General features: G+C 53.0%; 3 protein-coding genes across 18 annotated transcripts in view; 2 read left to right on the top strand and 1 right to left on the bottom strand.

Annotated features, from left to right (window-relative positions):
- EHBP1L1 (EH domain binding protein 1 like 1) overlaps positions 1-17,212 on the top strand; it is a 33,391-nt gene extending 16,179 nt beyond the window's left edge. For 14 of the 15 annotated variants that reach the window (XM_060176047.1, XM_060176046.1, XM_060176044.1 and 11 more), the window contains 7 exons: positions 11,738-11,795; positions 11,877-11,932; positions 12,028-12,151; positions 12,220-12,319; positions 15,889-15,962; positions 16,044-16,158; positions 16,742-17,212. In XM_060176047.1, the coding sequence (XP_060032030.1) occupies positions 11,738-11,795; positions 11,877-11,932; positions 12,028-12,151; positions 12,220-12,319; positions 15,889-15,962; positions 16,044-16,158; positions 16,742-16,841 (627 nt within the window). In that variant the 3' untranslated portion in view covers positions 16,842-17,212. The remainder of the gene's footprint in view (positions 1-11,737; positions 11,796-11,876; positions 11,933-12,027; positions 12,152-12,219; positions 12,320-15,888; positions 15,963-16,043; positions 16,159-16,741) is intronic. The other variant, XM_060176043.1, reaches the window with a different exon arrangement.
- Positions 1-25,551, top strand: part of PCNX3 (pecanex 3) — a 108,082-nt gene that overhangs the window by 44,612 nt on the left and 37,919 nt on the right. The gene's annotated exons all lie outside the window — the stretch shown is intronic.
- KCNK7 (potassium two pore domain channel subfamily K member 7) lies at positions 17,421-24,843 on the bottom strand. 2 transcript variants are annotated; one of them, XM_060176058.1, is made up of 4 exons: positions 24,456-24,843; positions 19,393-19,791; positions 18,288-18,428; positions 17,421-17,862 (listed from the first exon to the last, which is right to left on the bottom strand). In XM_060176058.1, exons 1-4 carry the CDS (start codon positions 24,772-24,774, stop codon positions 17,657-17,659), a joined length of 1,065 nt encoding a protein of 354 aa, XP_060032041.1. In that variant the 5' UTR covers positions 24,775-24,843; the 3' UTR covers positions 17,421-17,656. The 2 variants fall into 2 exon arrangements, with proteins under 2 accessions (XP_060032041.1, XP_007518666.2); XM_007518604.2 differs by lacking the exon at positions 18,288-18,428 and having other exon boundaries at positions 24,456-24,839.

The raw sequence follows: 25,551 nt of genomic DNA, 5'->3' as shown, positions 1-25,551 counted from the left end.
TGTGCCATGTGCGCTTAACCCGTTGTGCTACCGTCGACCTCCTCAAAATTGTATTTTATCTACTGGCTAAAGACAACCAGAAATCGAGATGGGAAGACGGAGATAGGGAGAGAGACAAGGAGACACCTGTAGCTCTGCTTCACCACTGGCAAAGCTTTTCCCCCCTGTAGGTGGGAAAGCTCGAACCGGTCCTTGCACATTGTCACATGCACTCAACCAGGTGCACCAGCACTCACCTGGAGACAGAGAAATTGCGAGGAAAGGGAAGTATAGACAAGGAGAGAGACAGAGAGACACCTGCAGCCCCACTTCACCACTTTAGAAGCTTCACCCCTGCAGGTGGGAACGGGGACTTGAACCCCGGTCCCTGAGCACTATGATGTGTGCCCTCAGCTAGGTGCACCACCACCCACCCACCCCCTTTCTGAGATTAAAAGGGAAACGGACAATAGCATCTGCCAGGATGGCTCAGGGCCAGACTCCTGGTAGCACGAAGTAAATAAATAAGGATTTATTTACCGGTGGGGGTGGCCCACTCCGTTGAGGGCACAGTTACCATGCCAGAGGGCCTGGGTTCAAGCTGTCAGTTCCCACCCGCAGGGGCTGGGGAGGGTCGCAAGCCCAGGAGCAGTGCTTACTGGTGTGGTTATCTGTCTCTCCTCTTTTCTCTTTCCTATCATACACACACCAGAGTTGCTCAGGTGTGAAGCCCTGGTGATAAAAAAACAAACAAACAAAACAAAACACCTAAAATCTAAAGGAGGAAGGTGGTGGCGGAGGAGGTGGTGGTGGACCAGGTAGAGCGCACAGTAACATGTGCAAAGACCCTGGTTCAAGCCCTTGGTCCCCATCTGCAGAGGGGAGGCTTCACATGGGGTGGGACAGGGCTGCAGGTGTCTCTCCTCTGCCTCTTTCCCCCAATGGTCCTGTTTACTGTCACTCACTCTGTGTCAAAGGAAAAGGAAAAAATAACCACTGGGAGTGGTAGGGTGATTGTACAGTCACCAAGCCCCAGCAGTCACTTTGGTAGCAACTGAAATGAAATAAAAAAAAAAAAATAAGTGGGAAAAAATAGACATGTTATCTTTGACCAGAGCACAGCCCGCTCTGGCTGTTTGGCGGTGCCAGGAGCTGAACGTGGAACTTCTCCCTCTGTTGCCGCCCCGCCCTCCAGTTTGTCCCTTGGTTTGCTTGGTTCAGGCATTGCTGTAGCCCTTGCATTGCACACGTGGTGGGCCCCTCCATTCCTCTCTCCTGGCTTGTCTTGCACCCTGTGATTCCGTGAGGGTTTCCTTCCATTTTCTGCACATGGGGAGACGTCACCTCTCTCTCTTCTTGCTAGAACCATGTGCTCTGCACCAGGTCTCTGTGAACGGGCACACAGGTTCTCCCCGCAGCTCTGCTGGTGCTTCAGGGCTTCACCCACTCAGTGAGCCCCACAGTGAGAGAGGAAGATCCCAGAAGGTTCTGTGTAGCCGGTGCTCTCCTTTTTTTTTAAAGTATTTATTTATTTATTTATTATTGGATAGAGGCAGAGAAATTGATAGGGGAGGGGAAATAGAGAGGAGGAGAAAGACAAACAGACACCTGCAGCCCTGCTTCACCCCTCGTGACGCATTCCCTCTTGCAAGTGGGGACCAGGGGCTGGAACCTGGGTTCTTGTACATGGCAACATGTGCCACCACCTGGCACTACAGCCCTGGTTTCTTTTTAAGATTTATTTTGGTATTATGAGGGCAGGGGAAACATCAGAACACAACTCGACTCTGGCCTTCACTCTGGCATAAGGGGGTGCCAGGGGTTGAACCTGCAGCCTCTGGGGCCCCGGGCGAGCATGCCAGCTCTCCTTCTCCAGCCTTCTCTGTGGCTCTTGTTTCACATTTGTTTTTTGAGGTCAGTTTGGTTTACAAGACTATGACTGTTTTAGAGGTGCACCTTCACAGACACCTCTTCAAACTCTTTACCTCACCCTGAGCCACCCAGCACCAGTACCAGTTCCCCTCCCCCACAGTGGAATCCACTCCCCTGCAGGTGGGGAGCCGGGGGCTCGAACCAGGATCCTTACGCCGGTCTTGCACTTTGCGCCACCTGCGCTTAACCCGCTAGGCTACAGCCCGACTCCCTGCTTTGTTTCTATACCAGGGAGAGCAGTTTGGGCTTTGCTTTTCAACAGCTCCCTTCCTCCCTTTCTTTTATATTCTTATTTATTTATTATTGCATAGAGACTGTGAAATTAAGAGGGGAAGGGGGAGATAGAGAGGGAGAGAGACAGAGAGACACCAGCAGCCCTGTTTCACCACTCATGAAGCTTTCCCCCTGCAGGTGGGAACCAGGGGCTTGAACCCGGGTCCTTGCGCACTGAAATGTGCTGTAATGTGAGTGCTTAACCAGGTGTGCCACCACCTGGACCCGCTATGCTTTACTTTTTCTATACAGGAGACGTGCCAGTTTTATTAATTTTTAATTTTTTTGTATTTGTTTTCCTTTTGGTTGCCCTTGTTTTTTGTTGTTGTTGAAGTTATCATTGTTGTTATTGATGTCGTCGTTGTTGGACAGAAGAGAGAGAAATGGAGAGAGGAGGGGAAGACAGAGGGGGAGAGAAAGACAGACACCTGCAGACCTGCTTCACCGCCTGTGAAGGACTCCCCTGCAGGCGGGGAGCCGGAGGCTCAAACCGGGATCCTTGTGCCCATCCTTCAGCTTCACACCGCATGCGCTTAACCCGCTGCGCTACCCCCTGACTCCCAGTTTTTTTTAAAGCACGTTGGCGGGGGGGGGAGGGGGGGGAACTGCAGCATCACCGGCACATGTGGTGCCAGAGATCAGACTTGGGGCCTCATGCTTTGTTGCCCTTGTTTTTAAATTTTTTTTATTGTTGTAGTTATTATTGCTGTTGTTATTGATGTCATCGTTGTTGGATAGGACAGAGAGACATGGAGAGAGGAGGGGAAGACAGAGATGGAGGAGAAAGATAGACACCTGCAGACCTGTAAAGTGACTCCCCTGCAGGATCCTTAGGCTGGTCCTTGTGCTTTGTGCCACCTGTGCTTAAGCTTAACCCGCTGTGCCACCGCCAGACTCCCCTCTGGGCTCTTTAAATCTTAAAGGGGCCACTCCCTCCTCCACCCTTCTGGACCAGCATCGGATCCTCACACACCAGCTCCCCCCCACCCCAAGCCCTCAATAAGAGGATTTGACCCTAAGGCTGGAAGGCACTCTTAGGCCACCCCCACCCTCCGTCTCCTGGGTACAGTAAGAGGTGGTCAGGTCTGACCCCCCACCCTTGGAAACTTCCAGAATCTGGGATTTGGGTGAAGCCTTGGTTAGGGTGGGGCTGCAGCAGAGCCACTGGGAGTGCAGGTGCAGCCAGCCCTGGAGGCTTCTAGGAGGAGGGGCCACGCTGAGGGTGCAGAAAGGGGAATTTGGGGCAGGCAGGAGGAAGCGTGGACTTCCCAGCAGGCTGGTGTGAGTAAGCCCGTTGCAGCTGAGCTCGAGGTTTCTCTGTCCTGCCTCAGCCTGCCCTGTCCTAGAGGACACTGGGCCTGGCCGGCCTGCCGCGGTGCGCAGGGAGCCCTCACGCTGCCCCTCTGAGGAGGAAAAGTCAACCCACTTTGCAGGTGGGAGCATTGAGGCTGAGGGAGAAGAAGAGAGAAAGAGAGAGAGAGGCAAAGGAATGAATCGAGGCAGGTGTGAACCCAGGTTCTGAACCCAAGCCCGGCCCGACTTGCCAGTCTCTGTACTCAGAGAGAGAGAGAGGGGGAGGAGGGAGAAGAAGAGAACAGAGGGGCCGGGGAGAGAACCAGAGCATCACTCTGGCACATAGGATCTCAAGGGGTAAACTCCAGACCTCACACTTGAGAGTCTGTGTCTCTGCCCACCGCGCCATCTCCTGGGCCCCTGGCTCTGCCATTGTCTGCAGTGCTGGTGATGTCTCTGGGCCTCACGATGCAAGTCCTGCCCTCTACTTCTGAACACCTCCCAGCTCCCTTGACCCTGAATCTTTTCTTTTTAAAAGATTTATTAAGGGGGCCGGACGGTAGCGCAGCAGGTTAAGCCCACATGGCGCAGAACTCAAGGACCGATGTTAAGGATCTCAGTTCGAGCCCCTGGCTCCCCATCTGCAGGGGAGTTGCTTCACAAGCAATGAAACAGGTCTGCAGGTGTCTTATCTTTCTCTCCCCCTGTCTCCCCTCCTCTCTTGATTTCTCTCTGTCCTATCCAACAACAACATTAAACAATAAGGTAATAACAACAAGAACATTAAACAATAAGGTAATAACAACAACAACATTAAACAATAAGGTAATAACAACAACAATATTAAACAATAAGGTAAGGGCAACAGAAAGGAAAAAATAGCCTCTAGAAGCAATGGATTCATAGTGTAGGCGCTGAGCCCCGGCGATAACCCTGGAGGCAAATATATTTATATATATGGCGGACCTCATGGTGGCGCACCTGACTGAGTGCACTTTTTACAGTGCACAAGGACCCAGGTTCGAGCCCCTGGCCCCCACTTGCAGGGGGAAAGTTCTGCAAATGGTGAAGCAGGGATGCCGGTGTCTCTTTCCCTCTCTCCCTCTCTCTCCTTTCTTGGTTTCTGGCTGTCTCTATCCAATAAATAAGAATAATAAAAATTAAAATAGTTTAAAAATATTTATTAACAAAAGAAAAAAAAAAGAAAAATATTTATTAAGAGGACCAGGTGGTGGTGCACCTGGTTAAGTGTACATATTACCATGTGCAAGGGAATGGGTTCAAACCCCCGGTCCCCACCTGTAGGGGGAAAGCTTCCCAGGCGGTGAAGCAGGCCTGCGTGTGGCTCTCTGTCTCTCGCCCTCTCTGTCTCCCTTCTTCCTCAATTTCTCTCTGTCCTATCAAATTAAACAAAGTAAAAAAAATAGATTTATGGGTGGGGGACCTAGCACGATGGTTATGCAAAAACACTCTCATACCCAAGGCTCCAAGACCTGAGCTTCAGTCCTCTGCTCCACCATAACCCAGAGTTGAGCAGTGCTTTGGCAAAAAATCAATCAATCAATAATAATGAGGGAGAGAAAGAATCAGAATATCACTTTGCCTACTTTATCTACTGTGCCCCCTTCCTGGCTGCTGAATTCTCTCATTTATTTATTTATTTATTTATTTACTTACTTACTTACTTATTTTTCCCTTTTGTTGCCCTTGTTTGTTTTTTTTTATTATTGTTGTTGTTATTGATGTTGTCGTTGTTAGATAGAACAGAGAGAAATGGAGAGAGGAGGGCAAGACAGAGAGGGGGAGAGAGAGATAGACACCTGTTTCACCACCTGTGAAGTGACTCCCCTTCAGGTGGGGAGCCGGGGGCTTGAACTGAGATCCTTTTTTTTTTTTTTTTTTTTTTTAATTTTTAATGAAATTTAATTTCATTGTACATTTCTTTAAACAATTTTTTTTTGACTTTTTTTTTTTATTTTTTTTTATTTTAGGAGGGGTACAACTCCACACAATTCCCACCGCCCAATCTCCATATCCCACCCCCTCCCCCGATAGCTTTCCCATTCTCTATCCCTCTGGGAGCATGGACCCAGGGTCATTGAGGGTTGCAGAAGGTAGAAGGTCTGGCTTCTGTAATTGCTTCCCCGCTGAACATGGGCGTTGACTGGTCGGTCCATACTCCCAGTCTGCCTCTCTCTTTCCCTAGTAGGATGGGTCTCTGGGGAAGCTGAGCTCCAGGACACATTGGTGGTGTCTTCAATCCAGGGAAGTCTGGCCGGCATCCTGATGACACCTGGAACCTGGTGACTAAAAAGAGAGTTAACATACAAAGCCAAACAAATTGTTGAGCAATCATGGACCCAAAGCTTGGAAAAGTGGAGAGGAAGTATTAGGGAGGTACTCACTGCAAACTCTAGTATACTTCTGCTTTCTTACTTTGGTGCCATACTCCAAACTCAATTTCTGCTTTGCGTTTCTACTTTTTTTTTTTTTTTTTTACATGCATAACATTCCCCAGATTCCCATTTAGCAATACAACCCCCACTATGAACTGAGATCCTTAATGCTGGTACTTGAGCTTGGTGCCACGTGCGCTTAACCCACTGCACTACCACTCGACTCCCAAATTCTCTCTTTAAAAGGATTTGGCTTCGTTTTATTTGTTTTTATTAAATTTATTTATTTATTACTGTATAGAGACAGAGAGACATCTGCATCCCTTCTTCACCACTCGCGAAAGGTGGGAAGCTGCAGGTGGGGGCCATGGTCTTGAACCCCAGTCCTTGTGCACTGTAATGTGAGCACTTGCCCAGGTGCACTGCCACTCTGGTACATGTAGTTGATCTTAGGATCCCACGCATGAGGGTAAATGGCTTTACTCACCATGCCACATCCTGGGTTGCTTATTTTTATTTTAACGAAAGAAGACAGGGAGGAGAGCACTGCTCAGCTATAGCTTGTGATGGTGCTGGGGACTGAACATGGGACCTCTGGGGCCTGAGGAATGAACGCTTGATTCATACTTGTTATCTTCCCAGCCCTGAGACTAGAATTACTTACTTAGTTTAGTTATTTAATTGCCACCAGGATTGCCACTGGGCTCGGTGCCTGCAGGGCAATCCCTCTGCTCCTGCGGCCATTTATTTCTACCTTTCTATTTTTATTTGACAGGGCAGAGAGAAATTGAGAGGAGGGTGAGGAGATAGAGAAAGAAAGAAAGACACCAGAGCGGAGGGTAGATAGTGTGATGGTTCTGCAAAGACACTCTCGTGCTTGAGGCTCCAAAGTCCCAGATTCAATCCCCCACACCACCATAAGCCAGAGTTGAGCAGGGGTCTGGTAAAAAAAAGAAAGAAATAAAGGAGGAATGAAAGAAAGAAAGAAAGAGAGAAAGAAAGAAAGAAAGAAAGGAGGAAAGAAAGACACCTGCATAGACTCTCGTGCCTGAGCCCCCCTAAGGCAGGGTTGGTTGGTTCAATCCCCTGCACCACCATAAGCTGAACAGTGCTCTGGTAAAATAAAAATAAAATAAAATGATGTAATATAATAATACTAATAAATAGATAAATAAAAGAAAGATACCTGCAGACCTGCTTCACTTCTTATGAAGCATCCCCACAGCAGATGGAGATGGAAGGGGCTCAAACCTGGGTTCTTATGGTGGTGATATGGGCACCCAGCCCCCCAAATTACTTTATTTTGTTTTAATATTTCTTTCCAAATAGAGACAGGGAAGGAGAATATCATTCCAGTGTCCAGAGTATCCAGCCTCGTCATATGTCATGCCAGGGGTCAGACTCAGGACTTGATGCTTTTTTGTTTAATATTTATTTATTCCCTTTTGTTGCCCTTGTTTTATTGTTGTAGTTATTGTTGTTGTTATTGATGTTGTTGTTGGATAGGATGGAGAGAAATGGAGAGAGGAGGGGAAGACAGAGATGGGGAGAGATAGACCCCTGCAGGTGGGGAGCCGGGGGCTTGAACCAGGATCCTTATGCCGGTCCTTGCGCTTCACACCACTTGTGCTCTGTGCTACTGCCCAACTCCCTTGAATTTTTTTTTTTTTTTTTTTGCCTCCAGGGTTACTGCTGCGCTCGGTGCCTGCACTAGGAATCCACTGCTCCTGGAGGCCATTTTCCCCATTTTTATTGCCCTTGTTGCTGTTATTGTTATTGTTGTTGTTGTTGCTGCTGTTGTTGGACAGGACAGAGAGAAATTGAGAGAGGAGGGGAAAACAGAGGGAGAGAAAGAGAGACACCTGCAGACCTGCTTTACTGCTTGTGAATCGACCCCCCTGCAGATGGAGAGCCGGGGGCTCGAGCCAGGATCCTTACGCCGGTCCTTACACTTTGCACCGCGTGCGCCTTAAGCTGCACTACCACCCGGCCCCTGGGACTTGATGCTTTTACCTCCAGATTTGACCACAGCACCTTCTCCTGGGCCTTCAGCCAGAGTTTGTGACCAGTGTCCTCTCCCAGCACTGGGACTGACGTTGTGCCCTGGACCTAGCTGTTTGCCCTCTCTGCCATTTCTGGGGAATGAGATGTAAGGGCAGGAAAGTGCTCCACAGGGAGGCACAGAGGCGCCATTGCAGGGCGCTGCCCCCAAGCAGGAGTACCGTGTCTCTCCCTCAGATGCCTTTCTGGGTCCCCGCAACCCCAGGCTGCATGGGGCTGGGGATTCTCGTGTTCCTGCCGACCCACGGAGACCCTGCTGGGCATGCTGAGCCCAGAGACACACAGCTAGCCGGGGACCCAGCTTGGGAGCAGAACTTGCGTTCGAGGCTGGCTGTGACCCTCCCAGCCCAGCTCCCCGGGGAACTAAGGTGCCTACACAGAAGGCTTAGTTGGCATCAGCTGTCTGCTGCAGTGGGGTACCAGTGATCACTCTCTGGGGGGACTCCTGAGTCGGGAGACAGGGCACGGCCCCAGGGGTGGGAGAGAGATGTGAGGGAGGGGATGCTGGGGCTGCGGCTTCCAAAGGCAAAAGGTCAGAGAAGGTGGGGCTGGGCTGCGTGTGAGGTCCAGTGGGTGTCGGGCTGCCTGGGTGAGGGAAGCTGTTTGGGGAAGTGAAAGTCCGCTCTGGGTGCAGTCCCAGGAGCTGGTGACATGCAGAGACTGAAGCTGAGCAGTGGGGGGGGGGGGCGGGGGGGGAGGAGACACCCTCTGGTGAACTTGGCTTTTGTAGAGAGACAGAAGGAGACCCCTACAGCATTGCTCCACCACTCGTAAAGCCCCCCTCCTGCAGGTGGTAACTGGGGGCTTGAACCCAGGTCCTTGGGCTTGGTAATATGTTTACTTAAAAGGGAGCACCACCACCTGGCCCCCTGGTTCTCTTTCACTGATTAATAAGTAAATAAAAAAAAATATATATATATTTTTCCTCCAGGGTAATTGCTGGGCTCGGTGCCTGCACCATGAATCCACTGCTCCTGGAGGCCATTTTCCCCCCTTTTGTTGCCCTTGTTGTTGTAGCCTCGTTGTGATTATTATTATTGCCTTTGTTGATATTGTTCATTGTTGGCTAGGACAGAGAGAAATGGAGAGAGGAGGGGAAGACAGAGAGGGGGAGAGAAAGACAGACACCTGCAGACCTGCTTCACTGCCTGTGAAGCGACCCCCCTGCAGGTAGGGGAACCGGGGGCTCGAACCGGGATCCGTACGCCGGTCCTTGTGCTTTGCGCCACATGCGCTTAACCCGCTGTGCCACCGCCCGACCCCCTTTAAAAGTATCTATTTATTTATTTGCTGCGACAGAAGAAAACATCAAATAGAAAGGAGAGAGGACCAGAGTACTGGTCACAGAGCTCAGCTGTGTGAAGCGGTGGTAGGAATTGAACCTGCGGCCTCAGTTGCCCTGGGTGTGCAAGCTGGGGGCACTGACAGCAGAGCTTTCTCCTGCTGGGGAGATGGTTCAGGACTCTGGGCACCGGCGAGGAATGAGGACTCGCAGACCTCACAGGGTGTGGTGTGACTCAGAGCAGGGTGGGTGGCAGCACACCTCTCCCGGCTCGGGAATGGTGGGGGGCACCCTGGGAGGGTGCAGCCCACCTGCTGTTCTGAGCCATGGGCGAGCTGCAGGAGGGCGCCGCCTGCTGGCCGGGCGGCGGAGGTGCAGGCTCGAGAGGCCAGAGCTTCGTGATGGGTGAGGTGGCCTGATGAAGCTCTTAGAAGGGCAGGAGGACAGGAAGGTGGCCTTGCGCGCGGCCCCCCCTCCCCAATCCCCAGGAAAATCCAAAAGGGAGGGGGCTTGGGGGTGTAGTCTGACATTTCAGAGCACTGAACTTATATGTCTGAAGCTCCAGAGGTCCCAGGTTCAATTCCCAGCAGCCCCCTAAGCCAGGGTTGAACAGTGCTCTGGCATCTCTCTCTCAGAAAAAGAAATAAGTAGGACCAGCAAAATAGCTCGCGGCAGGAGTGTGCTGCTTTGCCACGTGTGCCACCCAGGTTCAAGCCCGGCGCACGCATGGAAGGAAGCTCTGGCACTGTGGCTCCTCCACCCACCCCACCCCTCCTCTACTGCCTTTATCTTAGCATCTGGAAAAAAGAGGGGAGGGGCTGGGAGACAGCATTATGATTATGGAAAAGACTTTCAACTTTATTTTTTTAATTATTTTTAATATTTATTCCCTTTGTTGTCCTTGTTGTTTTATTGTTGTAGTTATTATTGTTAGTTATTGATGTCGTCGTTGTTGGATAGGACAGAGAGAAATGGAGAGAGGAGGGGAAGACAGAGATGGGGAGAGAAAGACAGACAGCTGCAGACCTGCTTCACTGCCTGTGAAGCGACTCCCCTGCAGGTGGGGAGCCGGGGGCTCAAACCAGGATCCTTATGCCGGTCCTTGCACTTTGTACCACATGTGCTTAACCCACTGCGCTACCGCCCAACTCCCTTTTAAAAATATTTTTATTAATTTATTATTGGATAGAGACAGACAGAAATTGAGAGGAGAGGGAGAGAGACAGAGAGACATCTGCAGTCTTGCTTCACCATTCATGAAGCCTTCCCCCTGCAGATGGGGGCCAGGGGCTTGAACCTGGGTCCTTGTGCACTGTAATGTGTGCGCTTAACCAGGTGCACCGACACCTGGCCCCCGACTTTCAACTTTCATGCTGTGGTCTGGGAAGTGGCACAGTGCATAAAGTGTTGGGCTCTCCAGCATGAGATTTTGAGTTCGATCCCCAGTGGCACATGTACCAGAATGAGATATATATATATATATATTTTTTTTTATTTCTTTATTGAGGGAATTAATGTTTTACAGTCGACAGTAAATGCAATAGTCTGTACATGCACAACATTTCTCAGTTTCCACAAAACAACGCAACCCCCACTAGGTCTTCTGTCATCCTTTTCCAGGACCTGGACTTGCCCCCCACCCACCCCAGAGTCACAGTGATATTTTGGTTCTCTTTCTCCTCCTATCCCTTTCATTACAAAATAAATAAAACCTTGGGGAAAAAATCATGCCTGAGGCACAAAAGTCTCAGGTTCAATCCCCAGCACCACCATAAGCCAGAGCTGAGCAGTGCTCTGGTCAGTCTGTCTCTCTATCTCTCATTAAAATAAGTAAAAAATATTTTTTAAAAATGAGAGAGGTGGGGAGATAGCCTAATGGTTATGCAAAGAGACTCTCGTGCTTGAGGCTCCAAAATCCCAGGTTCAATCCTCCACATCACCATAAGCCCGAGTTGAGCAGTGCTCTGGTGGTAAAAAAATAATAATATCAATATTAGGGAGCGGGGCTGTAGCGCAGTGGGTTAAGCACAGGTGGTGCAAAGCGCAAGGACCAGCGGAAGGATCTCAGTTCGAGCCCCCGGCTCCCCACCTGCAGGCGGTGAAGCAGGTCTGCAGGTGTCTGTCTTTCTCTCCCCCTCTCTGTCTTCCCCTCCTCTCTCCATTTCTCTCTGTCCTATCCAACAACGACGACATCAGTAGCAACAACAATAAAAACAACAAGGGCAACAAAAAGGAAATAAATAAATATTTTAATAATAATAATAATAATAAAAACAGTGTTCCAGAGTGGTGAAACCCTAGAGATGACCAAAGCGAACTAGCAGGTAGAGAACCGGGGTTTGCATGCCTGAGGCCTCCAGTTCAATCCCTGGCCCCTCGAGTAGCAGAATGGGATGCTGTCTTGGGGGGTGGGGGGTGGGGGGTGGGGGGAGTTCCGTGCCCAGGACTGGAGGGCGGCCAGGCCGCATGCACTAGGCTGCGGGCAGCTCCTCCAAGCCCTCGCTGCCCCCTTCCTCTGCAGGATGCCCCCAGCCCTGCCCCCGGCCCCGCGACAGCCACGGCCCCGCAGCAGCCCGCAGGTGAGCACCCCGCGCCGGGGCGGGGGCCGTCGTGGGGGCCCGAGTCCCTAGGCGGGGTGTCAGCGTGGTCTCTGTCTGCAGCTGGGAGCCCCCCGGCGGAGGAGCCACCCCCGAGCCCCGCGGAGGAGGCCGGGCTGGTAAGGAGGGCGCAGGAGCGGGGCGGAGGGGGCGCCGCCCGCCGGCCCGGGTTCAGCCCCCCGTCCCGTCCCGTCCCGTCCCGTTCCGCCCGCAGCAGCGCTTCCAGGACACCGGCCAGTACGTGTGCGCCGAGCTGCAGGCCCTGGAGCGCGAGCAGCGGCAGATCGACGGGCGGGCCGCCCAGGTGGAGGCGCAGCTCCGGGGCCTCATGGAGTCAGGTGGGGCCGCGCGGGGCCCGGGCTGGAGGGAGCTGCGGGGAGGGACGCCGCTCACTGGCCGCCTGCAGGTGCCGACAAGCTGCGGGAGGAGGTGCTGATCCAGGAGTGGTTCACGCTGGTCAACAAGAAGAACGCGCTCATCCGCCGGCAGGACCAGCTGCAGCTGCTGTGAGTGCCCGGCCGCCTCCACTGTCAGATGGCGGCCCTGGGGCCTCCTGCCCGTGCGATTTCCCTACCCTGGGCCGCTTTTTTGTTTGCTTTCCATTCACACACACACACACACACACACACACACACACAGAGAGAAAGAGGGAGACACTAGAGCCCAGGAGCTTCCTCCGTTGGCATAGCTCCTCCCATGTGGGGCTGGGGATTGAACCTGGGTTGCATGCTTGGCAAGGCACACGCCCTACCCGGTGAACTGTTTCTCTGACCTTGTGTCTGTTTTGTTTGTTTGTTTTCCTACCGAAAAAGTCCTAGATATGGGTCTGGGTGGTGGCACGCCGGGTTAAGTAGGCACATTGCCATGTGCAAGGACCCAGGTTCAGGCCCCCTGGTCCACACTTGTAGGGGGGAAGCTTCACAAGTAGTGGAATAGTGTTGCAGGTCTCGGCCTCTCTGTCTTTCTGTTTCTTTCTCCTTTTTCTTTATGAAAAAAGAAAGTAACCGGGAGAGATAGCATAACGGCTATACAAAGGGACTGTTAGATGCCTGAGGCTCTGAAGATCCAAGTTCAGTCCCCTGTACCACCATAAGCCAGAGCTGATCATTGCTCTGGCTAAACACGCACGCACGCACACGCACGCACACGCGCGCGCACACCAAAAATAATGAATTCACCCTGTGTACACTGAGCCACAGCAATAACTCTGGAGGCAAAAACAAACCAGAAACCAGTACTGGATAAAGTGTGTCCCTCTTCACTTGGCACAGCGTTTACCAATGGGAAGACGAGGCTTAGGCTGAATGTCACAGTGTCACTGCTCCTGTCAGTAAGGACGGGTGACATGCAGATACCTTGGCCTGGCCTCAAGCCACTATGGCCTTTATGGCCCCACACAGTGGAGGCAGCTTTGCATTTGGATGGTCTTTCAGAAAACTTTTGGTCTGGGCTGGGAGGTAACATAGTGTTTATACAACAGATTTTCATGCCTGAGCCTCCGAGGTCTCAGGTTCAATCCCCTGCACCACCATAAGCCAGAACTATGCAGTACTCTGACACACACACACACACACCAAAAGCCCACACTTTTCCACTTTTAATCTAACGTCTGGGAGGGGGCTCAGTGAGTGGAACATAGGACTTGCCTGTGTGAAGCCCTGGGTCCAGACCCCAGCACTGCACAGGATGGAGCAGTTCTCTGGTCTTTCCCTACTGAAAAAAAAAGAAAATTTATAAAGAAATAATCAGCTTAGTCTGTTTGCTGATTATGGGTATTACTCATGGAAATAATCTTGCTGGAGTGTTTCCTTTTTATTTAATATTTATTTGGTATTTACTTATTTTTATTGATGAGAAAGATCGGAGGAAAGAGAGAAGGAACCAGATATCACTCTGGTACAGGTGTTGCGGGGTCTTGAACTTAGGACCTCATGCTTGAGAGTCTAGTGTTTTATTCACTGGACCACTTCCTGGACCACTATTTATTTAGTTTTTATAGAGACAGAACTGGAGAAGGAAGGGTGGTAGAGAGGGAGAGAGACAGGTCAGGCGGTGGCGCACCTGGTTGAGCGCACACGTTACAGGGCTCAAGGACCTGGATTCAAGCCCCCGGTCCCACCTGCAGGGAGAAGCTTTGCAAGAGGTGAAGCAGGGCTGCAGGCGTCTCTGTGTCTCACTCCCTCTTTATTTCCCTTCCTCTCAATTTCTGGATATCTCTATCCAATAAATAAATAAGTAAAGATAATTTAAGAAAAAAGAGTTGCAAAAAATAGAAAGGGATAGGAGGTCAGGCGGTAGTGCAGCGGGTTAAGCGCACATGGCAGACAGCACAAGGACCGGAGTAAGAATCCCGGTTCGAGCCCCCGGCTCCCCACCTGCAGGGGAGTCGCTTCACAGGCAGTGAAGCAGGTCTGCAGGTTTCTATCTTTCTCTCCCCCTCTCTGTCTTCCCCTCCTCTCTTCATTTCTCTCTGTCCTATCCAACAACGAACGACATCAACAACAACAATAATAACCACAACAGGGCTACAACAGCAAGGGCAACAAAAGGGGGGAAAAAATAGCCTCCAGGAGCGGTGGATTCATGGTGCAGGCACCGAGCATCAGCAGTAACCCTGGAGACTAAATAAATAAGTAAATAGAGAGGGAGAGAGATGAGAGACACCTGCAGTACTGCTTTGCTGCTCTTGAAGCTTTCCCCCTGCAAATGGGAACTTGGACTCGGGTTTGATGGATTATTTCTTTAAATAATAATAATAAGGACCTAGGCTCGAGCCCACCGTCCGCACCTACAGGAGGAAATCCTCATGACTGGTGAAGCAGTACTGCAGGAGTCTCTTTCTCTCTTTCTTTCTTTCTTTCTTTCTTTTTTTGCCTCCAGGGTTATCCCTGGGGCTTGGTACCTGCACTGTGAATCCACTGCTCCTGGAGGCTATTTTTTCCCTTTTGTTGCCCTTGTTGTTTATCATTGTTATTATTATTGTTATTGCTGTCATTGAATAGGACAGAGAGAAATCAAGAGAGGAGGGGAAGACAGAGAAGGGAAGAGAAAGACAGACACCTGCAGACCTGCTTCACCACCTGTGAAGTGACTCCCCTGCAGGTGGGGAGCCAGGGGCTCGAACCGGGATCCTTCTGCCGGTCCTTGCGCTTTGCGCCACCTGCACTTAACCCACTGTGCTACCTCCCAGCGCCCAGGAGCTCCCTTCCCTCTCAATTTCCCTCTGTTCTATCAAAGTAAATACAATACTAATAATAGGCAGGAACTGGCAGGCGGCTTGCCCAGTAGAGTGCACGTGCCACCACTATGCACAAGAGCCCAGCTTTGAGCCCTCGGTCACCACATTAGAGCATCTGCGGAAAGGGAAGCTTCATGAGTGGTGAGGCAGTGCTGTGGTGTTGCTCCTCTCTGCCTATTTCTCACTCTGTATCTAGGGGAAAAAAAAAAGAAAAAAAGACTGCCAAAAGTGGTGGCACTGTGCAGGCACTGAGCCCCAGTGATCACTGGTGGGGGTGGCAGACAGGTGCCCTGAGCAACAGCTCACCTGGCCACCTGGCAGGGCATTCCTTACCACACGTGAGGCCTGGAGGGTTGAACCCTGGCACCACACGCAGAAACCATAGCATAGCATGGGGTTCTCTCCCTCTATCTGTGCTGTCTCTTTTTTTTTTTAATTTAATTTATTTATTTATTTATTCCCTTTTGTTGCCCTTGTTGTTTTATTGTTGTAGTTATTATTGTTGTTGTCGTTGTTGGATTGTGCTGTCTCTTGCCTTCTCTCTGAAGTAAAAAGAGAAATGAAAAAGTTAACCCTGAGTGGTGGAATCAAGCATACTAGAGGCCCCAGAGCATAATAATAATAATAATAACAACAGCAATGACAATAATGTAAATAAAAAGTAACTTGAGATGATAATATACACGTCCCTAGCAATTGGAGGGAGGATTGGGCATGGGACCAGGGGGGGATGTCAGCCCAGTGCTGTGACTACGGAGAGGCAGAGGGGTCCTTGGTGTGGTCAGAGCCCTGGGCACCCTCCACCTGGTGGCCCTGACCTAGCACCCCTTCCCTCAGCATCGAGGAGCAGGATCTGGAGCGGAAGTTTGAGCTGCTGAGCCGGGAGCTTCGGGCCATGCTGGCCATCGAAGGTGAGACAAAGTGGGGGGCTGAGGGCAGGGACCCGGCAGGTGCGGGGGCGGCCGCCTCCTGACCAGGCCTCTGCGTCCTAGACTGGCTGAAGACGGCTGCGCAGCAGCACCGGGAGCAGCTGTTGCTGGAGGAGCTGGTGTCGCTGGTGAACCAGCGCGACGAGCTGGTCCGGGACCTGGACCACAAGGAGCGCGAGTGAGTGGGGCCCGGACTGCGGGTCCCTGGGTGGGGAGAGCCCGGGCCTGGGGCGCTCCTCCGGCTGGGGTGCACCTCCTCGGGGTGGGGGATCCCCTAGGGGCTGGGGTGCACCTCCTCGGGGTGGGGGATCCCCTAGGGGCTGGGGTGCACCTCCTCGGGGTGGGGGATCCCCTAGGGGCTGGGGTGCACCTCCTCGGGGTGGGGGATCCCCTAGGGGCTGGGGTGCACCTCCTCGGGGTGGGGGATCCCCTAGGGGCTGGGGTGCACCTCGGGGTGGGGGATCCCCTAGTGGCTGGGGTGCACCTCAGGGTTGGGATCCCCCTAGGGGCTGGGGTGCACCTCGGGGTGGGGGATCCCCTAGGGGCTGGGGTGCACCTCGGGGTGGGGGATCCCCTAGGGGCTGGGGTGCACCTCAGGGTTGGGATCCCCTAGGGGCTGGGGTGCACCTCGGGGTGGGGGATCCCCTAGGAGCTGGGGTGCACCTCGGGGTGGGGGTGCACCTGGGGTGGAGACGGCCTCGGGCGGGGGTGCACCTTGCGGTGGGGGCACCCACTGGGCTCACTTCCCCCCCGCCCCCCAGCGCCTTGGAGGAGGACGAGCGCCTGGAGCGCGGCCTGGAGCAGCGGCGCCGCAAGCTGAGCCGCCAGCTGAGCCGGCGCGAACGCTGCGCGCTGAGCTGAGGCCACGCCGTGGCCCTCCGGGGCGCTCGGACCCGGGCCCGCAGCTTTGCGCGCCTCCCGCCCAGGACCAGCTCTCGGGAGGACTCCGCCCTCGGGAGGCGGCGCACCGCCCCAAGGCGCTGCTGTCACCCCTTTGAGGAGGGGGAGCCCTGGTCCCCGACGGGCAGGGCCGTCACGCTGTATTTATTTGTCCGTGTGAATGTCTGTCTGTGTGTCTGTCTGTGTGTGTGTGATGGCAGGGGCCCCGCAGGACCCCCCTCCCGACGGCGCGGTCCGCGGGGAGGGAGGGATGGCGGCGAGTTGCCTGCCCCACCTGCGGCCTTTTCCTGTTCCCTGTGAGCAGGGCAATAAAGTTACACAAGGTGACGCGAGCCGCCCCTTTTGGCTCTTTCGGCGCTTTCTAGGGGCGACTGGGGCTTTCAATAGACGGAAGGAGGTGGGTCTTGGGCGGATGAGGCTGTCTGCCCTCCGTGCGCGGATGGAGGCGCGGTGGAGGCGGGTGACCTTCCCTGAGCATGGAGGTTGGACTGAATCCTTGTAGGAAAAAGCCCCACTTCCAGAGAGACAAGGACGCAGCCCTTTTTCTTTTCCAGTATTTATTTACTTGATAGAGACAGAAACTGAGATGGAAGGGGGAGAAAGAGACACCTGCAGCACAGCCTAGTGCTTGTGAAACTTTTTCCTGTAAGTGGGGGCTGGAGGCTTGAACCTGGCCACCGCCCAGCCCTGCTTTTACTTTTGCTACCACGTGTCTTCCCTGAGAATCCCGCCCGGTGCCCCCGCCTCCCAGCGGCTTCCTCCTCGGCCAGGCCCTGCTAGCAAGCTGGGACCTGCCCCGGGGCTGTGGCAGCAGCGGGCACAGCGCTCAGAGCCAGCTCATCCTGGTCCAGGATGCCGCCTTGGTCCTCTGAGCTCTCGGGATGAGTGGGCCTGAAGTACGTCACCAGGGCTCGCACCTGTGGCAGCTCCGAGAATGTCTCCACAGCCAGCAGCATGGCCAGGAGTCCCAGGAACATGTAACCTGGGGAGGAGAGTTCGCTAGGGTAGCGCTTGGGTTACCCACAACGCCCTCCCCCACCCTGGCACCTGGAATCATTTTTTTTTTTTTTTTTGGCTCCAGGGTTATTGCCGGGGCTCGGTGCCTGCACCACGAATCCACTGCTCCTGGAGACCATTTTTTCCCCTTTTGTTGCCCTTGTTGTTTTATCATTGTTATGGTTATTATTATTGTTGTTGTTGCTGTCGTTGAATAGGACAAAGAGAAATGGAGAGAGGAGGGGAAGACAGAGAGGGGGAGAGAAAGACAGACACCTGCAGACCTGCTTCACCACCTGTGAAGCGACTCCCCTGCAGGTGGGGCTCGAACCGGGATCCTTACGCCAGTCTTTGCACTTTGCGCCATATGCGCTTAACTCACTGCGCTACCGCCCGGCTCCCTGGAATCACTTTTTTTAATTGCCGCAGGGTCATCGCTGAGGCTCAGTGCTGGCACGACGACTCCACTGCTCCTGGTGGTCATTTCCCCCTGTTTTCTTTTTTTTTCTTCTCCAGGGTTATTGCTGGGGCTGCACCACAAACCCGCCGCTCCTGGCGGCCATTTTTCCATTTTATTGATGGGACAGAGAGAAATGGAGAGGGGAGGGAAGATAGGGAGAGGGAAAGAGAGACACCTGCAGACCTGCTTCATAGCTTGAGATGTGAACGCTTTGCAGGTGTGGGGAAGGGGCTCGAACCCGGGTCCTTGCGCTTAATATTATGTGCATTTAACCAGGTGCACCACCACCCAGCCCCCTTTTTTTTTCTTGATAAAAAAGAAATTAAGGGGGCCAGGTGGTGACACACTTGGTTGAGCACACGTATTACAGTGCACAAGTATCCGGGTTCAAGCTCCCTGGTCCCCTCCAGCAGGGGGAAAGTTTTGCGAGTGGTGAAGCAGGGCTGAAGGTGCCTCTCTGTCTCTCTCCCTATCACCCCCTCCCCTCTTGATTTCTGGCTGTCTCTATACAATAAATAAAGATAACTAAAAAATTTAAAAAAAAGAAATTAAGGAGAGGGGAAATCAAGAGGGAGAGAGACAGAGACACCTGCAGCACTTGATTCACTGCTTCTGAAGCTTCTCCCTGCAAATAGGAAGTGGTAGGCACTGGAATAGGGTCCTTGAGCATGGTAACCTGTGTGTTTAACCTGGGGTGCCACTACCGGACCCCCCTCCCAGTCACAATTATTATTATTATTGCTATTATCATTATTGTTATTATTATTTTATCAGAGGACTGCTCAGTTCTGGCTTATGGTGGTGCAGGGGATTGAACCTGGGACTTTAGACCCTCAGGCATGAGACTCTCTTTGCATAACCATTATGCTATCTACCTCCGCCCCTCCAGTCACAATTATTAACTTCTCCCCTTTGGATTACAACTCCCATGCTGTACAGGGGAGGGGGGGGGTGTCCCTCTGACTGGGTGGGGTGGGGTGGGGCATCACCCCAGTATCTCATGGGAGTTGTAGTCCAAATTCTCCCCCCCCCCCCCATGCTGGTGGAGGAACTCACCGAGAAGCGCGAGCTGGCCCAAGTGGTAGAGTGCAGGGTGCAAGCCACGGCCCCGCGCGGGCAGCAGGTCCCCCAGGCCGATGGTGCTGAGGGAGCCGAAGCAGAAGTAGACGGCCTCCAATAGGCTGTAGCCCTCCTGGGCCCCCCACAGCACCAGGGCCGGTAGCAACACGAAGATGCTCACCACCAGCAGGCCCAGGCCAGCTGCCTGCAGCGGCGCCATCCAGCCCGGTGCCAGCTGCCAGCGGGCGGCCACCCAGGCCCACGGGCGGCTGAGTGCAGGCTGCAGGCCCCGACGGAGGGCGGCCACCAGGGCCAGCGAGGCCGGCAGCCCCAGGGCCGCGTAGACCACGCAGAAGGCCTTCCCACCCGCTGACAGCGGGGCCATGCAGCCATAACCTGTGAGGTGGGGTGGGGAGAGAGACGGCGCTTGGGGGATGGCTGCTGGCAAAGCCAAGCCCCCAGCTCATCTCAGAGCCTGGTTCTGACCCCTCATTCACTCAGTGATGAGTCTCTAGTCATTGTCATTATCATTAGTCTCCTCCAGACTGGTTGCTTTTTTAAAAGCACATATTTAATTTATTCCCTTTTGTTGCCCTTGTTTTATTGTTGTAGTGTTCTTGATGTCATTGTTGGATAGGACAGAGAGAAATGGAGAGAGGAGGGGAAGACAGAGGGGGAGAGAAAGATAGACACCTGTAGACCTGCTTCACCGCTTGTGAAGTGACCCCCTGCAGGTGGGGAGCCGGAGGCTCGAACCGGGAACCTTAAGCGGGTCCTTGCGCTTTGCGTCACGTGCACTTCTTAACCCGCTGTGCTACCGCCTGACTCCCTCCAGACTCCCTTCAGACAGAGAGAGACAGGAGAGACTCCAGTTCTGAAGCCCTCACCCCCACCCAAGCTCTCCCATGTTTTGCGCTTGGGCCCCATGGATAAGTCCCTGAATGCCTGGCAATAAACAGCTTACGAGAGAGACAGCCGCTACAGCAGAGGCAGCTCTGAGACCTGCTGTCCTCTGACCCCCCCACCCCTTCCCAAGCCCATGGGGGTGATGGATAGCTATCACCCCCTCATCCCCCAGAGGTTGTCAGTGCAGGGCCTGACTTGGTGGTGGGAGGCTGGGAGAGGTGAGAGGGAGGGAGCACCCTGCTAGGAGAACAGGATGAGCCAGTCCAGGGGTGGGAAGAGGAGCCAGGTGTGAGGCAAGAGGGAGTGGTGCGGTGGCCAGGCGAGGGCGGGGCAGGTCTACAGCTGGCACCCTGTCTGGCGGGACTACTGCTCAGGACAACTAGGTTTCCTGTTGTCCCAGAAGAAGTCAGAAATGCTGGCTTGATTCATAGACTTGAGGTGGTGCAGTGGTGGAGTTGGTTCAGTGGGTAGAGCGCATGCTCTGCACTTGTGAGGCCCTGGGGGGGGGGTTGGTCCCTGGCACCACGTGAATGCAATAAAGAAAATGAGTAGAGCAGGGAGTCGGGCGGTAGCACAGAGGGTTAAACGCAGGTGGCGCAAAGCACAAAGACCTGCATAAGGATCCCGGTTCGAGCCCCGGCTCCCCACCTGCAGGGGAGTCGCTTCACAGGCGGTGAAGCAGGTCTGCAGGTGTCTGTCTTTCTCTCTCCCTCTCTGTCTTCCTCTCCTCTCTCCATTTCTCTCTGTCCTATGCAACAATGACAACATCAATAACAACAGCAATAACAACTATAACAGTAAAACAATAAGGGCAACAAAAGGAAATAAATATTTTTTAAAAAATGAGTAGACCGCTGGGGGAGGTGGATCTGTGCTTTGTGTGTGCTCTTATAAAACGAGCCAAACAGTGGCCAGCCGGTGGCTCAGCATAGAGCACAGGTGGCTCTATGGTGGCTCACCATAGAGCACAGGACTTCCCTGTGTGAGGTCCCAAGTTCTGTCTCCGGCAGTGCATGTACCAGAGTGATGCTCTGGTGTCCCCTCTCCCTCCCTCTCTCACTCTCCCTCCCTCTCTCTCACGTACACACCTTTGCTCTCCTGAAAATAAGCAAAAACAAAAGTTTGTTTTTTTTTTTGAGAGTCTAACACTATATTAGCCTTGCCATCTCCATGGTTATATATATATATATATATATATATATATATTATGGGGCCAGGCAGTGGTGCACCAGGTTAAGTGCTCACATTACAATGCACAAGGACCTGGGTTCAAGCCCCCAGTCGCCACCTGCAGGGGGAAAGCTTCACAAGTGGTCTCTCCCTTTCCATCTTTTCCTCTCTTCTCCATTTCTCTTTGTCTTTATCCAATAATAAATATCTTTGAAAAAAATTTAAAAATATATTTTTTAATTATCTGGTAGAGACATAAATTGAGAGGGAAGGGGAAGATGTGGGGAGGGAAAGAAAACACCTGCTACACTTTCATAGCTTGTGAAGCCTCTGTCCTGTAGGTCAGGGAAGGGCGTTCAAGCCTCAGTTCTTGTGTATTGTAACATGCATTCAACCAGGTGTCCCACCACCCAGCCCTCATTTTTTTCTTCAATATTTGTTTAGTTATTTTTTTTAAAAGAATGTATTTATTTATTCATGAGAAAGATAGGAGAAGAGAAAGAACCAGCCATCACTCTGGTACATGTGCTGCCAGGGATCGAACTCAGGACCTCATGCTTGAGAGTCTAGTGCCTTAGCCACTGCACCACCTCCCAAACCACACCTGTTTAATTATTGATGAGAGACAGGAGTGAGGGGAGGGGAACCAGTGCATCACTCTGTCACATGCAGTTCTGGGGATTGAATGCAGGACTTTAGTCTTTTAAGTCTAGAGCTCTAGCCACTGAACCACTCCCAGGGCTGCTGTGCACTGACTTTTCTCAGATTCAGAAAGATAAGGAAAAGCACAGCATTGAAGAAGCTTCCTCCAGTGTGATGGGGGGGTCAGGCTTGAACCTGAGTTGGGGGTATGACAAGGTGGGTGCACTTCCCAGGCAGGGTCCAGGTTATTCTGCCAGCCCATGAATAAGTGCATCTTTTTAAAAACCTTATTTGTTTATGAATGAGAAAGAAACGTAGCATCACTGACACATGGAGATGCCAGGGATCGAACCTGAGACTTCATGCTTGGGGTCCACCGCTTTACCCACTAAGCCAACTCCCAGGTCGCCTGAATAAATGAATCTTAAAATAAATGAATAAGGGAGTCGGCGGTAGTGCAGCGGGTTAAGCGCAGGTGGCACAAAGTTCAAGGACCAGTGTAAGGATCTCGGTCCGAGCCCCCGGCTCCCCACCTGCAGGGGAGTCGCTTCACAGGCGGTGAAGCAGCTCTGCAGGTGTCTTTCTCTCCCCTTCTCTGTCTTCCCCTCCTCTCTCCATTTCTCTCTGTCCTATCCAACAACAACGACATCAGTAACAACAACAATAATAACTACAACAATAAAACAAGTGCAAGAAAAGGGAATAAATAAATAAATACTTTTTAAAAATAAATAAACAGGGATCTGGGCGCCAGTTCACCCAGATTGCACATCTATCTGTGGTGAAGCCCTTGAACTCACCACGGGAGCAGTGCTGTGGTCTCTCTTCTCTTTGTCTCTCTTTTTCCTCTCTTCAAAATAAAAATAAAGAATAGGAAATTGGACCGGGGGAGTCGGGCGGTAGCGCAGCGGGTTAAGCACACGTGGCGCAAAGCACAAGGACCGGTAGAAGGATCCCGGTTCGAGCCCCGGCTCCCCACCTACAGGGGAGTCACTTCACAGGAGGTGATGCAGGTCTGCAGGTGTCTGTCTTTCTCTCCCCCTCTCTGTCTTCCCTTCCTCTCTCCATTTCTCTCTGTCCTATCCAACAACGACGACATCAATAATGACAACAATAACTACAGCAATGAAACAACAAGGGCAACAAAAGGGAATAAATAAATGTAAAAAATAATTGGACCGGGAAGGCGGCTCAGTGGGCTGACACATGTGCAGAGGCATCGACAGCAAGAAAGCAGGGGAGAGGGGCGGGGACGACTGAGGATAGAGCCCATTGTGAGACCCTAGCTTGGCGCTTCAGTATTGTGGGGAGAGGTGTATTTGCGAGGCGCCCGGGGTTCGATTCCCGGCCCCGCATATGCCAGGTGGTGCCCTGTTTCCCTCTCATAAAAAACAAAGCAGTCTTTTAAAACATGAGACACCTTGGCAGCCGTGGCCGGCTGTAGCGCCTAGAACGCTGGATGGACAGGCAGGAGATCTGGAGTTCGACTCCTGGCACTGCATGTACCACAGTGAGGCTGTGCTCCTCTCTCCTCCTCTCCCTCACCCCCATGAGTAGATAAACGAATCCTGGGGCTGGGCAGTAGTGCACACGGTCGAGCACACATGCCATTATGCGCAAGGACCCAGGTTCAATCCTCCAGTTCCCACCTGCATGGGGGTAAGCTTTATGAGCAGTGAAGCAGGTTTGTAGACCTCTCACTTTCTCTATTCCCCTCCCCAATTTCTGTCTCTATCAGATACATAAATAAAATGTTTTAAATATTTATTTTCCATTTTGTTGCCCTTGTTTTTTATTGTTGTTATAGTTATTGTTGTTATTGATGTCGTCGTTGGATAGGACAGAGAGAAATGGAGAGAGGAGGGGAAGACAGAGAGGGGGAGAGAAAGATAGACACCTGCAGACCTGCTTCACCGCCTGTGAAGCGACTCCCCTGCAGTTGGGGAGCCGGAGCTCAAACGGGATTCTTATGCCGGTCTTTGTGCTTGGCGCCACCTGCGCTTAACCCGCTGCGCTACCGCCCGACTCCCCGTAAAATGTTTTTTTAAATCCTCCTGTCCACGCTGTCCTGATGGCACCCTCCTCTCCACCCTCTGGGTCCCCAAATCCTGCTTTGTCCAGTTCACTCCAGAGCATCATACCCAGCCTCCAATTCCAACTGCCTGGCTCCAGCTCCTCCCAGCTGGGGAGGCCACACCCCTCCTGGCAGCCAAAGTAGAGACACCAGTTGGGGTGTGTTGGTGTGAGGAGCCCCCACTGGGACACCAGCCTCATGGGGCCTGGGCTTTGGGGGCTGGAGGGAAGGGCTGCACCCTAGCCCCTGGGGAACCCGGTGGCCTTACCGGCGGTGGTGAGGAGGCTGGAGGTGAAGAGCAGGGCCGAGGGCAGGTCCCAGTTCCCAGCCTCTGAGCTGTTGCCCAGGAGGGATACCCCATGGGCCTGCGCAGCCAGGGCCAAGGCCAGAAGCTCCTCCAGCAACCCAGGGGCCAGGCAGGCCCGGTGATTCTCCTGGAAGGTGGCCAACTCGGCCCTGAGCTGGGCCTGCAGCTGGTGGGCAGGGGGACCCTCCAGGGCCTGGAGCACGACTGCCCCCAGCCCCAGGGCCAGCAGGTGGGCCACTGCCAGCAGCCCATATCGGGCCCAGGGCCCCAGGCCCCCCATGTGTACTGTCCAGAAGCTGGGATGCAGTGGGAGCTGGTGTTCTGGTGCAGGGTCTGGGAGGGGCCTGGCAAGGATGGGCGGGCGGAGGTGCTGTGTGGGAGGCAGCTGGCACCTGGCTTTGGGGTGTGGAAGGGCAGGAGGGAGAGGAGGCTGCAGGAAAGGCCCTGGAGAGGGTAGAGAATGTTCTGGAAAGACAGTCACCTGGGACCGGGACTGGGAATGGGGAAGGCAGGCTAGGCCTTGCAAGAGGAGTGGATGTGAGGGGAGGGGCAGTCTTGGGTGAGGAACTGGGCAGTGGGGTGGGGCAGCTGGGTGAAGGTAGAGAGAAATGAGGAAGCCCTCAAGTCCCAGCCTGGTTGTTTATTTTCATTTTTGTTTGGGGGAGGAGAGAGAAGAGGCATCACATTAATGCTCCACCATCTGTGGTGGTCCTGGGGATACAGGCCAGGGGCTTGTGCTTGGTAAGGGCTGTGTTCTGCTGAGTGAGCTGGCCCTGCCCCCCAACAGAATTTAACTAAAACAAAATGAACACCGGCTTCCCCTGATTATTACAGCCAAGTGTCCATATGTCTCTTTTTAAAAAACCCTTTAATCGGGAGTCGGGCGGTGGCGCAGTGGGTTAAGTGCACGTGGCGCAAAGCGCAGGGACCGGCGTAAGGATCTTGGTTCGAGCCCCCAGCCCCCCACCTGCAGGGGAGTCGCTTCACGGGCGGTGAAGCAGGTCTGCAGGTGTCTATCTTTCTCTCCCCTCTCTCTCTGTCTTCCCCTCCTCTCTCC

Source organism: Erinaceus europaeus, chromosome 17 (assembly GCF_950295315.1).
Source record: "Erinaceus europaeus chromosome 17, mEriEur2.1, whole genome shotgun sequence".
Classification (NCBI taxonomy): Eukaryota; Metazoa; Chordata; class Mammalia; order Eulipotyphla; family Erinaceidae; genus Erinaceus; species Erinaceus europaeus.
The sequence above is the reverse complement of the archived record's forward strand: the minus strand, read 5'-3'. Positions and strand labels throughout refer to the sequence as shown.

Bases quoted from the DNA above. Each gene is read 5' to 3' on its own strand.
- KCNK7 (XM_060176058.1), bottom strand. From the start codon at position 24,774: ATGGGGGGCCTGGGGCCCTGGGCCCGATATGGGCTGCTGGCAGTGGCC. The intron at 18,429-19,392 runs GTGAGTTCCTCC...AATGGCCGCCAG, and splicing joins GGGCCAGCTCGCGCTTCTCG to GAGCGGCGGGTTTGTGGTGC. The intron at 17,863-18,287 runs GTGATTCCAGGG...TCTCCTCCCCAG, and splicing joins CCCTGCGGCAATTAAAAAAA to GTTACATGTTCCTGGGACTC.